The following is a 13730-nucleotide window of genomic DNA, read 5'->3' on the forward strand; positions in this document are numbered from 1 at the left end:
ATGTATTTCAAACAGCCCTTCTAGTGTCAATCTCTGCACATCTCTGTACATTATTATTCACAGAGAAGGTCGAACAACCAGGTGAAGCGACTAAAAGCAAAATACCTTTTTAAGGTGGAGGGCATCTCTGCTTCCAGCATGAGTTTATTCCATTTAAATAAAAGATAATGGAGAAAACCTGTTGATTTTCAAACTTGTATATAAAGTTCCCTAAAGGACTTGAGACCATGTTCTTCTTCACTAACCATAGAGAGACATTTATGTTTATCGTTATGCAAAGACCTAGCAGTTTGAACATGCTGAGAGCAGTTTCAGTTTTCAGTTCCTGTCTTTATTGTCCTTTTAGAAAGTGAAAAATGCACCAGCCCATAAACTACTAAAATGATGACACATTAGATTGTCATAACATTGACGCATCAGATTTTTCTTACAACACCATCCTCTCCAGAGCTTATTAAAAAAAAAAAGAGGGAAAACTAGAAAAGAAACACAAGTTGTTAGTTAGTTCGTTTTTTTATTTTGGTGACCAACCTATATTGAAAGGGAGAATTCTCACTACGGTTTCTCCTCTCTGTTCTCTGTTAGCTGCTCCCTGGACACTTCACTGGAGATCTGCAGGAAGGGGGTGCTGATCTCGCTGGACTGCATGTCTCCGGCCACCCGCAGCAGGCAGCTGAGGACCAGGTCTTTGGCCAGGCCGGCCTCCAGGTTCCCCTCCCGGCTCAGCTGCAGAGTGATCTGGTCCAGGCTGGTGAGGACCAGCTCTGAGCCCAGCAGAGGGATGGGGTCTGAGTCAGAACCAGGGGCTCCTTCCCTGGCCATGTTCTCCATCATGTACTGCTGGTACAAATCCAACAGTTTCTGCTCCAGGTAGTGATTTAGAAGAGAGTTGGAGAACGGACCTTCACGGCCCTGGAACAAAAAGCTACGATCTCGGGCACTGCCCATTCTCCAGCGATTTGAGCCCCCCCTCAGAGGATGCAGGAGCCCACCCTGAGCTGCGTGTCCTGGGGGAGAGTCCTCCACAGCTGAGGGGACATCACAGGAGTGGAGGAAAGGGCCCACAGCATTCGCCTTAGGACAGACTCGGATCTCACCGTCATTGGTGGAGAGAGGCAGCACATGGTCGCCTCCAATATGGAGGTCGCTGTAATTTTGGCAGATGCTCTGACAGAAGGAGGGGACCAAGAAAGGAGCGTCGCCCACTGAGCGAGCCTGAGCCGGGATCTCTATCTCCGGGGAGATCTGTCTGCATGGCCGGGCTGCCAGGACGTCAAAGGACTGCAGCGGGGAAATGTACAACTCCACCGGATCACTGGTGTTGTCCAAGCAACCCGTCAGCTCGGGGGAATTGTGATGGAGGAGTGGAGAGTGTCTGCTGGAGCCGGGCACCAGGGTCGCAGCTGCTCTCGGCAGACCGTAAACTCTCTGGGGAGCGTTCTGAGGAGGGAGAGGATCCAGCTCCTCCAGCTCGCCATAGGTCATTCTCAACAATCTGCCCTCACAAAGCATGGCTGCGAGAAAAAAAATGACATTCTCAGAATCAGAGTTATTAACACTGCATGTCAGTATGCTGTGTGTAAAGGTTTGGTAAGCTGCATCTTCCATAATACTGCAGATTTATATTCTGTTATTTGTATTTATATCGGGGTTAGGTAATATGGCCGAAATCTTCTTCCTGATATATGCCATTCATATCTTGATGATGACATACATCAATATAGCATGTTTTATAAAAGAGGTATTGTGCACAAGACATCCTGGCTTACATCCAGATACCTATCTTTTGGGCAGAGATCCTCTTCAATCAAGTGAATCTTAAAAATATTTTGTAGCAATAATGATACAAAAGAAAGTATCCCTTCTATATTGGCAACATCAGTCAAAATGATCGCAGTAGGGTATCATTTCCAATTTGTGCAGCCCTGCATCTCCAAATGATATCCCCTCAAAATACGTCTCATCAGACTATCTTAAAAAATGTATTTTGTATGTGCTATTCATTCTAATTGTGTATCAACATATGATCTATGATTTAATCACAATACAATCCCATTTAGGATGAAAAAGATGATATGGAATTATCACCCAGCCCTATCGTACATAAAAAACATATAGCATGGACTAATGTTCTGCGACAGAGAATAAACCGCCTCAACTAGTTTGCTAAACAAATACACAAAACTCAACAAAAACAAATAAAACGGCACAAAACAGATACATTACATTTACAGTAAAGCTCAGTCTAACACCAGACCATTGATGACTTTATGAATGATTTCCAATTTAAAATCTGTTTCATCTGAGTCTGAAATGATCCTATGAATGATTTAAGAGTTCTGAGGGTGAGCTAAGGTAACATATTGATTTCCCAAATAGGAAAAAAATCACAAAGATGAATCATATTCCTCTAAAAAAAGAACCTACCTTGGAGCAGAATCACCGTCTCTGGGTCAGCTTTCACCTCAGGGTGCCAAGTGTTGTTCCTCAGTCACAAAGAACTTCTTATAAACATTGCATGTGTCTATCGCACACCCTACCCAATGTGGCTGCATGAGTAACGGTGCGTTCATGGGCGAGGGTTGTTATAAACCACCCTTAGAGGAAGTGGGAATGGTCGATGTTTTTCTTTCTTCCCATTTCTGCACACTTATTGTTGCAGCTGGCTAAATCCTAAATATACTCTAACTCTTCCTTTTGCATACTGATATCAGGCTGAGCATATCCTGCTGTAGTTCATACTATTTCAAATGATATCTATTTAACTTCTTACAATAAATATGTATCAACCTCTGCTTCAGTTTGTCCTCTTGCAACATGAAGTGAAATGGCAGATGTTGTATTCTATAAATGCAACCTACACTGTAAAAGGAAACCACAGAAGTTCTGTTTCCACGTAAAAAGAAACAGGTGTGCGTTTGAGGTCAAGTTAAAACCAGAAGAGAAAGTTATATTTAATATGATACAAATTATCCGGAAACTGAAAGGTCGACAGTTGCTGCTTCCTGTTTTCGTTCTCTGATAAGTCCCATCACACACTCCGAGTTATCTCTGTTTGAGGACTTTATTTGAGGTTTTTATGTTGAATAACTGCATTTTAGAGCTACTCGCTTGACTCCTGTTAAAGGTAGGGTAGGTAAGTTTGAGAAACCGGCTCGAGATACACTTTTTGTTATATTCCATGGAATGCTCTTAACATCCCGATAGCAATGAATATCTTAAGTGCTTTGACAAATAATCCATAAAAAAATGTAATCTGTGGAAGCCGTAGTACTGTAAAAAGTACGACCAATCATTTTAGCCGGGCCAGCTGGATGGCCTATCTGCCTGTCAGCCTTCCATCTGTGCACAAACTTATCTCGTGCCCTCATTGGTCATGTGCGCGTTCGTGTGTGTTGGAGGAGGGGCTCTATAAGGAAGTGGCAGATTTTCTCCGGTTGTGTATTTTCAAATTCTAGCGATCTCGAGCCGGTTTCTCAAACTTACCTACCCTACCTTTAACTGTGTCTGCAGGCAAAAGCAGAAATGTGACTTCACGCTGTGTTAGGTAACCACAACTCTTCATTTCCTCTTTGAAACCATTCAGCTAAAGTAAATGCTGTTGCTTTCGTAAACATGATTGTGCCTTTCGGTGATATTTAATTTCACCACCTTTGAGCTCCTCCTTTTGTTTGAATCATCCATCCTTTAAATCAGTTATCTGGTACAGTAATGGAAACTCTCGAGCTTTATATATTCATGTGCCGGGATTTTTCCAAAGTGACAGTTCCTTGTCTGCATGTACGCCTCGCTTCAGTTCACTCTTGTATTCAGACGTCTTCTGCCTTCAGCAGGGAAGACATCATTAGAGGCACATGAAACACGAGAGAGCGTGTTTTATTATTAATCAGGTGAGGAGACCTAGACATAAGTCAACATCATATCACTTCTGGTGTTTGTAACAATATCCAAGTGGTTCACATAACTAAATGTATTATTTTGATATAGATTCTTCTATTTTCTCTTCTTATTTAATCGTTCATATCGACACAAGCATTTTAAGAGTTTCACCTCTAAGCATCTTCTGATCTTTATCACATTTGAATTCAAACCCAGGAATGTGAACAGTTTAACATGCCTGCATCTTCTTTTATGCTGTCTTGTTTAAAACATGGTTTATTAAGGAAGCATTCACTGCCTCAAGAGGTGCAGCTACAGTTTGTCAGACTGCTGGTTGTTGTTATTTTGCCCACTGAGTCCCGTATGACTCAGGATATCTGACACAGGCCGGCTGCGCAGCAGTAATGGCAGCACAAAGTGTAGGGTTACCGACCTGTTGTCACAGCGATGTCGCTAAGCAACACCCCAAAACATTAAAGACTACCAGAAACTCTGACCTGCTTTTGTGTCACCAGAGAGCAGCCATTTGGCCATTTCAGCACCCTGGACAGCAACAGTGAAGAGCTCCAGTCAAGTTTATTTGTGTTCGTTTGCTCTGAGACATATTGTCTGGCTTTAAGGGGGCTGAATATGGATAGATGCTTCACCAACACTAAGGAACCTAAAGACACGTCTGCTACCCTGACATACTTTGTTTAGAGGGATGTTCAGGAAGATTAACAATGTGTTTCGTCCCAACCAACACGGACCCAGAGGGCGGGATGCGGGGGGGGTTCGGTCGGAGCAGGACTACCACAGCGCCTGCACCGTCCGGCTGGTCCGCAGCACCTCCATGCTCGTGGTGGGAGAGAAAACTCAAGTCGTGAGCTCCACTTTGAAACGCAGCAAAAGCACAGTGAGCATCGAGTCGACCTTGTACTACTATCAGAGACAAGAGGACAGGATTTGGCTCTACTCTCAGAATCAGAACTGCCTGGAGTACCTGGAAGCACTTGTGGCTTTGAGACGGCAGTACACAAAGAGCGTGAGTGACTTCAAAAGTAATGACTCAAAGGCCACAGTGTCCTCCAAGAAGAAGCATGCACCTCCTCCGCCTACAAAGGAAGGAACGGTAAGCTTAAATGATCCAAAGCAGAGCACATGGCAGGCAATATCAAAGACAAATGTTTTTTTCTTTTCCCGCAGATATCACGAGCCAAACCCTCAGCTCCTCCCGTCCCCAACGTGGAGGACTCGCTGCAGTTCTTTGATGCGGTCATCGCCGGCTGTGACAGCGAACCTTTGCGAAAATCGTATATGGATGATGGACACGCAGATGTGGACTTCATAGGTGAGTTTGGAATGATTTTTTATAACTGAAATGGTGCTGGGGTTTCGGGCCTGCAAGCCTTCTACTATTAAATAAAGATTAGACACTAAAAATGGTTGTATTCAGGGTTAGACAATCAATGGTGGAATGAAAGTGCATTCATAATAATTAGCCCATGATACAATAAATTAAAATGCAAAGATAACTGGGATTGTTTTTATGCCTAATGAGTACTTTGGTTATTTCACTTTGGATACTTGTTACACAAAATATAATATTCACCTACTTTTACTTTATTAATGGATCTAAACATTTCTTCCACCACTGTGAATGAGAGATGATCAGGGTTGTCATGTCATATGACAACCGGCATTGTCCGGCAGTGGCTCAGTCAGTAGGGGCTTGGACTGGGAGCTGTAGGGTCACCGGTTCAAGTCCCCGACCAGACCTAAAATATGGAGTGTGGACTGGTACTTGGAGAGGTCCCAGTTCACCTCCTGCCCTGCCGTGGTGCCCTTGAGAAAGGCACCGGACACCCCCCTTCCCCCCTCACTCCCATTGCTCCCCGGGCACTGTTCAATAGCTGCCCACTGCTCCTAGTACTAGACTCCTTGTACTAGGATGGGTTAAAAGCAGAGAACACATTTCACTGTGTGTGCTGTGTGCTCTGCATGTGTGACCATTAAAAGAGGGTTTCATCCCTCCCAATTCTTCTTCTTCTTCTTCTTCATATCAGTATATTTGCTCAATAATTGTACTTTATTATATATATTTGATGTATTTGCATCTTCTATTAGTTATTAAAAAAAGTTGCTTTCATATGAATGCAGTCACAATTAGAACCCAATAAATAATTTAATACAATAACAATGAAGTTCAAGGAAGCTAACATTTACACACCAATTTGGGGTTTAGTTGACTGCAGGAACTGGAATCAAACCAACAACCCTTTCAACCCACCACCTCACAGCCGCATAGTATATGTAATGGTATATATTTAGGTCTTTGTTGTTTTAACTATATTTTACCTACATTAGGGGTTTAGTTGTCGGACGTCTAGATTTGAAGTTATCAGGGAAACAAGCTGAGGAAACGTAGCTGTCCCTCTGTCCTTTTTCCACTGGGGAAACACAGATTATTTACATAAAACGATATGGTTCATTGTTTTCACCCGTTTTACTAACCGTGTGCATTGGTTTGGAGAGGAGGAGATCTCGTGAATATTTCTGTAGAGGGGTTAAAAACCTGACAATTGAATGCCTAAAGAATCCTAACCATGAATGTGACTGCAATGACAACAAAGGATGTAATCTCCCATGATCCCACACTACTTCACAACGCCGACAAACTCCTACTTATTTTAGCCCATAATGGCAACAAAAATGACATATAGTGTGTTAAAGATTGAGATAGCATGACATCATTTGTAAGATAATCTTTCCAGATGGTTATCTATACATCAACAAATTAATCCGATACAAACGGCTTGCCGCTGAGTTAAAATCGTTCAGATTCTTAATGTCCAGTAAAGAAAGCTTCTGGTCTCAAAACGACTGCTCTCAGCTTCAACTAATGTGCTTGCCCTCGGCTCTCCTCTCTCCCACAGTGGCCTCCAGCTCTGCCGAACACGACCTCCACTCTAACTGGGTCCTACGGGTTCCTCGGGTCGCGGATGACTCCAAGCAGAAGGAAGTACACGTGTGTGCCAAGGAAAGTGCCCCGAAGAAGAAAAACAAGAGCGGGTCGACCAGCAGCAGACTGCGGCTGCAGAGGAACCCGATCCATCTGCCCAAAGTGGTGGAGAGCGCATTCCAGACTCTGCGCTTCAAACCCAAATTAAAAAAGCAGTGAAGCTTGATGGACATTCGAAACCACCGGCACTGCCACTCTGCTGACGAAGAGCTCAACCCAGTTTGTATGGACCTGCACTATGCTCTGCTAAAACTCCATCCGGACAATTAAAGAGGCCCTATAGTGCTTTTTGGGGTTTTTCCCTTTCCTTTAGTTATATAGATTTGTGTGCATGTAAATGGTCTGCAAAGGCTAAAACCCCACACACTCTGAAATGCCTCCATTGTGACATCTCTATGTAACATTCGAGACACAAAATACAAATATGAACCTGAAATTAGCGTAATATGTCCTCAAAATAATTTTAATAAAGCAAATTGTAAAAAAAAAGATATCGGTCAAGCCAACAACATACTTCCTTTTTTTTACCCTCAGACATTTTGACTTGACAATGGCTTGCACTGAGAACATGAACAATTTCTCCGTTTTATTCAAGGTTCCCAGTAAGCCTTGATACTGTTACGAAGAACCAGCATGCACAATATCATGACCCCCAAAACTAGGAGCATGAATTCAGCCGCTATCAGCAAAAGTCCATCATCAGCTACAGGCAGCAATCTCTATTCACTATCTTTGTTCTTTCAACTCTTAATTATTATACTCACGTTATCTTTACTGGCACTAAACATGTTTCAAATATTCAGCTTACAAATTTCCTTCGAACATCAAAATATTCCAAAAGTGCATGACAAGAAAAAAGAAATCTTATAAAATGTTGTGTTGTTTAAACATTTTTAGAACATAATTTAGGATACAACCAGTAGGGAAATGTGTGCTCTTTAATACAATGTAGCATTTGAAGCAGACAGACTTCTACATCTCTCACCGAGCCTGAAAGTGAGAGGAGAAACAAGGAGCTGCAGCACAGACCCCAATAATAACTGAGACAGGATGTTTCTGGAAGAAAGCAGACAATGTTTATTTAACTGCTCCCATCCTCACATCAAATCTACATCAATGCACTCGGCAAAGTCTTTTCTCTCTTGGTTTAGTAATATTTGTACTGAGAAGCAGTTTAAAAAAGTATGCTTCAGCTTAATTCAAGAATCAAGAAACTCCATTTATACCTTACAATGTTTAACATCTTTCACACAGTATTGGTATTTTTCTATTATAAAAGCCAGCAATCCAGTTTAGTGTCTGCTTTTCAACATCCACTATTCACGCTGCAGGGTCTTCAGAAATGACCTTCTCAAGTTTCCTTCCAGTTCTGACATGTCAATACATCTCCTGTGAAAAAGCCAATCAAGTGTCGTTTGTTTCAGGGCTTTAAACCTTAGCAGATTAATAACAAATTAATTATGTGATTTATATGTATCAATTATATGCCACTATAAATGAGACTTCTTTAAAGACATCTCACAATACGCCTGCCTTCAACCCATGCATCAGTAGCATTGTTCAAATGTCCTTTAAACTGAATTAAATAGGAAAAAAGAAATATAATAGCGTGATGGTATGGAGTTTAGATTGAGTACAGTTCATGGTTTGGCCCTGCAGAGACTCCCATTGAATTGAGGAATCAAAGCCAGAGTTAAATTGCAACAATGTCCTTCAAGCCCGGCTGAAAGGTAAACATGTTTCCCTCCTGCACGAAAAGTCTGAGAGACGAGTGGATTTGTAAGGCGAGTCCCAAGGCTGCACTGACTGAAAAAGTTCAAAACCAGCTAAGGTTATTCTGTTCGTTTCCTGAAGTTAAAATGGACTGCGAGAAACGGTATTTCAAGATTTCTGTATGTATACCACATGTAGAAATGTTGACAATAAAGCTGACTTTGACTTTAAAGGGTCAATTCACCCAATAAGAAAAAAAAGTTACATTTTTGTAATGTGCAATGATGGTATTTCTGGATGTATTTGCCCAGCATGCGAGCGATTTGTTAAAGCTGATATCAAGTTACTAGTAACTAAAGAAATACATGTACAAGGGTACAACAGTTTATATCTTAAGAGGTATAAGTATAACAAGTTGCTCAAATACTGTAAAGTCGTATATAAATACAAACAATAATGAGGTTAAAATGCTAATTAACATGCCTTTTTAATTCTCATGCCTTTTTAATTCTCATTCAAACCATGAATCCAAATGAAGAGCATATGTCCAATACATTTTTTTTTTTTTATTACAAATGATTCATATACAAAACCAGGAACTAAACAACATTCACTTCTTTTCTGCTTTGACTTTGGGGCTGAAGAAGGAGGACATCGACTTCATGCCAGTTTTGTCCCCCTTCGCCAGAGATTTCTGAGCTGCTGTCATCTTCTTTGGTGGCTGGAATAAAGGGCAGAAAAGATCAATACCATACAACTCAACACCTCTGCAGAGACACAGTAGGGAATTAATCACACATCATTTACTTCTATAGAAGCTAAGAAAAACATGTCGCCCCAAGGTAAGCCAGTTTAACCCATGTGTACTACACACAAAGCTTAAAGAAGACCTTCAACAAACAAGAGCTATGCTAACAATCACTCAAGGTTTTTTACTCGACACTGCAGAGATGAAAGCAAAGATAAGCCCATAAGTTATTATGATACAGTCAAAGCAAGGGATCAATGCCTCAGATTCCTCCATTGATTGTTTGGTCTATTCAGGTAGCTCTGTATAAACTCACTTTCCGCGCAAAGTCTGCACTGTTGAATTTAGTGTAGTCCTCTTCAGCCTCCACAGGTAATTCAGAAAGTTTCCGCTTCTACAGAAGGAGGAAGTAAGACAAGCTTTTCATGACAAAGAGCAACCATAGAACACACACCAAGCAGGTTAAAACACCCAAGCACAATGCAACAATGTTAGTGAGGTGGAGCACTACAGAAAGCATACACTGTGAGTTTAAAGCATGCAGAAAGAGTATATAACAGCTATAGTAACGTTACACTTCTTAGAGAGGCGCTAACATACCTTGGAAGGAGGTTCTGGCTCCTTTGGGCTTGTGAGCTCTGGTAACCTGTGGAGTAGAAAAAGGAGAGGCATGCTTGATCACCCCGATATCTGTTAATAATTAAGATTATAAGTGTAATAGATGTCTGAACTTACTGCAGGTGTTTGAGGAGGGCTTTGCTGAGGTCGTCACTGAGGTACTCTGATAGGATGCCATGAGCGTAGCGTAGGAAGTCCTCTGTATCAAACACATTTACCGTAATCAACAATACTTTATTGGTGGGGAAAATGTTGTTTGAGGTTTATAACCCTTAGATGTAAACGGTGCAATATTACTGCCATCTATTGGTCAACATCATGTCCTGCTTCTATTTTCATTTTTAGGAAGGTGAGACGGGAATTTCCCACAGTGTTGAGATGGGACAAAAAAGGGAAGTGGTGTAAAGTAAAAGTGGCTCACCTGGATGGTAGTCTGACTCGGACTTCACTCTGATGTAGGTTGTGGATTTGACTCCTTCTCCCACAGATATATTTCTCGCTTTGAGCACAGTGACTGTCCTCTCCACCTACAAAAATAAAAAAAGTAAAAAAATGGTATGCAATTCTGCTTTGTAAAACTAACCGTGTTTTTTTTACATGCACATTTCTTCTGATATTTTTGAGTAGCATTGAGGTAAAAACAACTTGCTCTCTAATGACTCTGAACAAAAATGGTTCATCTAAAATAAGGTGAGTTTTTACCTTTTTCTTCAACCAATTCATCGTCTTCTCTTGACTGTAGCGATGAAACTTGACTCCTCCCACCTCTGGAATTATGAAACACAATATTTAAACAATGCAATCAGCATAATAGCTGAGGAACATTATATTATATATATATAATAAACTTCACCTTTTTCCTCTGCAATGTGGGACAGGGCACGCGTGCAGCTCAGCAGCCTCGGACAGGCCGGGAAGTCCTCGTCCATAACGACCTGATCCAAGGGCTGGAACTTCCCCTGAGCAGAGGGAAAAGATCATTAAACGTCCTTCATATGTGAGGAGTAAGTTACAACATTTAAATTACTGAAATTATTTACAATCATTTATACAATGCTTAAAGGGGACCTATCATGCAAAATGCACTTTTGTACGTCTTTTAGACATGAATATGTGTCCCCGGTGTTCCAGGGAACTCACCAAGTGTCAGAAAACACAACCCTCTCTATTTTCCTCCATACCCAAATCTCTAAAAAAGGGGCTGCAACGGATCTGATAAAAACTGATCCAGATTTGAACACTGTCCTGACGTCAGGACGGTGGCGCTACGGCTATTGGGCCAACTCCACCAATCAGGAGGAGACAGCCACGGCCATTGCCGTTCGAAAGCGCTGGAGACGCTGTAGTACATATGCCAGGCCTGTAGATGGTGCTGTTCTCACTGAATCTGCCCTTGCAAAAACAGAGCTAGAAATTGTCAAATTGAGCGAAATGAGGCATGGCTAAAATGCATGATCTGTTTGGTATTTTGAAAAAAAAAAAAGTATAAATATGCCTTATATAGGTATGGTCCTCCACTATATTATAATATAGCATGATAGGTCCACTTTAAGTCATATCAGGGGCCCTCTATTTATCCTCTACTGTAAATTAATGTTGTGATGCCCACCCCTGTAATTATTACTTATATTAAGCTGGTTATGTTCTCTGTTTGGTGGTTTGTTTGTTTGTTTGTTTGTTTGTCAGCAGAATTACAGAAACACTACAGCCCGATTTTGATAAGGATGTAGCTTCGGCCATTGCAGAGACCATTCAATTTTGTAGCGGATCCTTGATTCTAGTACAGTAAATGCACTAATGTGATATCAAATCACCAGCGTTAACACCTTCTGACAATTTCAAAAAGGAGTCTTATACACACATTTACACAGATTTCTGTTTCTTACCTCTTTGCCCACTTTGACCAAATAGGGCAACATTAGATAGAGAGGATCCATTGGTGTTACAAAGAGAAGTCTCCCATCTGTTGATGAAATAAACATATGGTTAAATCATGACCATAGGTAAAATGACAGAATAAAGGTGCAGCATTTCTGAATATTTAAACGCACAGAGTTATAAAGGTATGTGTTTTTTTGGGAACCTGTTGTCAATCACAGACCTGATGGTTATACTTATTTTGTGTCAGCAGTTCGTCTTTCTAGAGGTTGTTTGTCTGTGCTTGGCAAATGTCGTCATAATATACAGACACTGTTCCTCTAAATGTTGGATATTTGTTTCAGTTTTTATGACTAATGCACGTGAGGTTCCTGCATTGATGATTGGCTTATTTAGAGCTCTGTAAGTGGAACCAAGCTGCTCAAAGTGTTTGGTACAAAACTATTGCTACTACTACTACTTAGAATTACTGCAAATAGTAGACTTAAAGTAATGTAGCAGTGTGTATGATTATGATTAGCTTGAGTTCACACTGTAATGACGCATGAAACCAACCTCTCTGTACAGTCTGGCCAACAAACCAGGAGTGGAAATCTTCTTCAAACGCTTTGACCTCAAACAGCTGCACATCACCACCACTCAACATATACAGAGAAGCTGCATCTGCAGGACAAAACAAAAGAGGAACAGTTACTTTCACTACCACATCTGCAAATGCAAAAGATACAGAATTAGACTGCTGGAAAAATTCTTAATTTTGCTATCGTGTTATCAATAATCATATGTGGACTTTATGTTAAAACAGTTTTAGATTGGTTAGGGCAGCATCAAACACTCACTTTGATCCTTGATGTTCAACACATTTGATTAATTAAAAAGGGCCATGTGGAGTTTTCTTGTATACAAACTAAAGTGATGTTTATATCCAGTGATAGGCTCCATAGCACTACTAAAAACACAGTCAATCATTATAAAAAGTGTCTAAAATGCTATTATCTCTGTCCTTTACATGTGAATAATAAGTTATTTTCATAATCATCTATGATAGTAAACTACAATTTTCTAAGGTTTTAAAATTTGCTGGACAACACCTGGAATGCTTTGGCTTTGATAACGTGCACTAGGGCTATTTAAACTTAACATGCACATTGTTCAGTGCCTTATGATATTGTTAGTTGCAGCCATAAATAGATGTATAACAAGACTTGCCTGTAACAGGGTTCCTCAGTCTCACAAAAGCTGGTTCACTTTCATGCTTCTGTGTGTCGATGGCAGAGTCTGGGGACACAAAAACAAAACAAAAGATCCTCCATTAGACTTCCTCAAAGTAGTAATGCAATAGTGCCTGTAATGCGTGGTTAAAGCAAAGCATAATAACTCAAATGTAACCTTTAGTAATTTACGTGGTGACAGTTATCAATAACTTTTGTATTTCCGTAACGTGAATTAGCAAGCTAGCTTTAGTTAGTGAGCATAAATTGAATGACTGCTTCAAGTACCTGCAGCAATGACAACCCAGCTGTCATTTTGCATATTAGGCATTCGCTTCTTTTTAGTAGCCATGTTGTATTGTTAAACTCGAAGTGATGGCTTACTGTTGACTGAATGCTAATTGTGGCTAAAAACAGTCGGCCTACAACATGAGCTCAGAAAAGGCGCCTGTATCTCTGAGCACTTTCTTCGTTACTAACACAGGTGAAAACAATACTTTCATTTTACCGCTAACGGCTGATTTTTATTTTTCTTCTTAAAACAAGCGATTATAAACGCGTTTTAAAATAAAGTAGATATTGCAGTCTCGAAACAATTTCAAAAAGAAGCGGAAAACTCACGATGATAGACTTTTAATTCAAACTGTTTCCCCCTTTTTAATACAGTGGAACATTCCGTTGT

At 40.8% G+C, this 13730-nt stretch overlaps 3 protein-coding genes across 5 annotated transcripts; 1 reads left to right on the forward strand and 2 right to left on the reverse strand.

Annotated features, from left to right (window-relative positions):
- Nucleotides 1-500: 500 nt before the first annotated feature.
- On the reverse strand, nucleotides 501-2782 carry LOC117480993 (protein CXorf21). Its single transcript, XM_034128420.1, has 2 exons — nucleotides 2428-2782; nucleotides 501-1514 (listed from the first exon to the last, which is right to left on the reverse strand). Exon 2 carries the CDS (start codon nucleotides 1510-1512, stop codon nucleotides 556-558), a length of 957 nt encoding a protein of 318 aa, XP_033984311.1. The 5' UTR covers nucleotides 1513-1514; nucleotides 2428-2782; the 3' UTR covers nucleotides 501-555.
- Nucleotides 2783-3439: 657 nt separating this feature from the next.
- LOC117480997 (uncharacterized protein C13orf42) lies at nucleotides 3440-8962 on the forward strand. 2 transcript variants are annotated; one of them, XM_034128426.1, is made up of 4 exons: nucleotides 3440-3547; nucleotides 4633-4990; nucleotides 5065-5209; nucleotides 6795-8962. In XM_034128426.1, the coding sequence occupies exons 2-4, from the start codon at nucleotides 4712-4714 to the stop codon at nucleotides 7037-7039; spliced, it is 669 nt and encodes a 222-aa protein (XP_033984317.1). In that variant the 5' UTR covers nucleotides 3440-3547; nucleotides 4633-4711; the 3' UTR covers nucleotides 7040-8962. The 2 variants fall into 2 exon arrangements, with proteins under 2 accessions (XP_033984317.1, XP_033984316.1); XM_034128425.1 differs by having other exon boundaries at nucleotides 3440-4990.
- A 177-nt stretch (nucleotides 8963-9139) lies between these two features.
- On the reverse strand, nucleotides 9140-13526 carry rnaseh2b (ribonuclease H2, subunit B). Of its 2 annotated transcripts, XM_034128759.1 has the most exons (11): nucleotides 13337-13526; nucleotides 13047-13115; nucleotides 12393-12500; nucleotides 11846-11922; nucleotides 10813-10918; nucleotides 10662-10726; nucleotides 10381-10486; nucleotides 10077-10158; nucleotides 9942-9987; nucleotides 9658-9735; nucleotides 9140-9314 (listed from the first exon to the last, which is right to left on the reverse strand). In XM_034128759.1, exons 1-11 carry the CDS (start codon nucleotides 13398-13400, stop codon nucleotides 9204-9206), a joined length of 912 nt encoding a protein of 303 aa, XP_033984650.1. In that variant the 5' UTR covers nucleotides 13401-13526; the 3' UTR covers nucleotides 9140-9203. The 2 variants fall into 2 exon arrangements, with proteins under 2 accessions (XP_033984650.1, XP_033984651.1); XM_034128760.1 differs by lacking the exon at nucleotides 9658-9735.
- Between the last annotated feature and the right edge of the window lie 204 nt (nucleotides 13527-13730).

Source organism: Trematomus bernacchii, unplaced genomic scaffold, assembly GCF_902827165.1.
Source record: "Trematomus bernacchii unplaced genomic scaffold, fTreBer1.1, whole genome shotgun sequence".
Classification (NCBI taxonomy): Eukaryota; Metazoa; Chordata; class Actinopteri; order Perciformes; family Nototheniidae; genus Trematomus; species Trematomus bernacchii.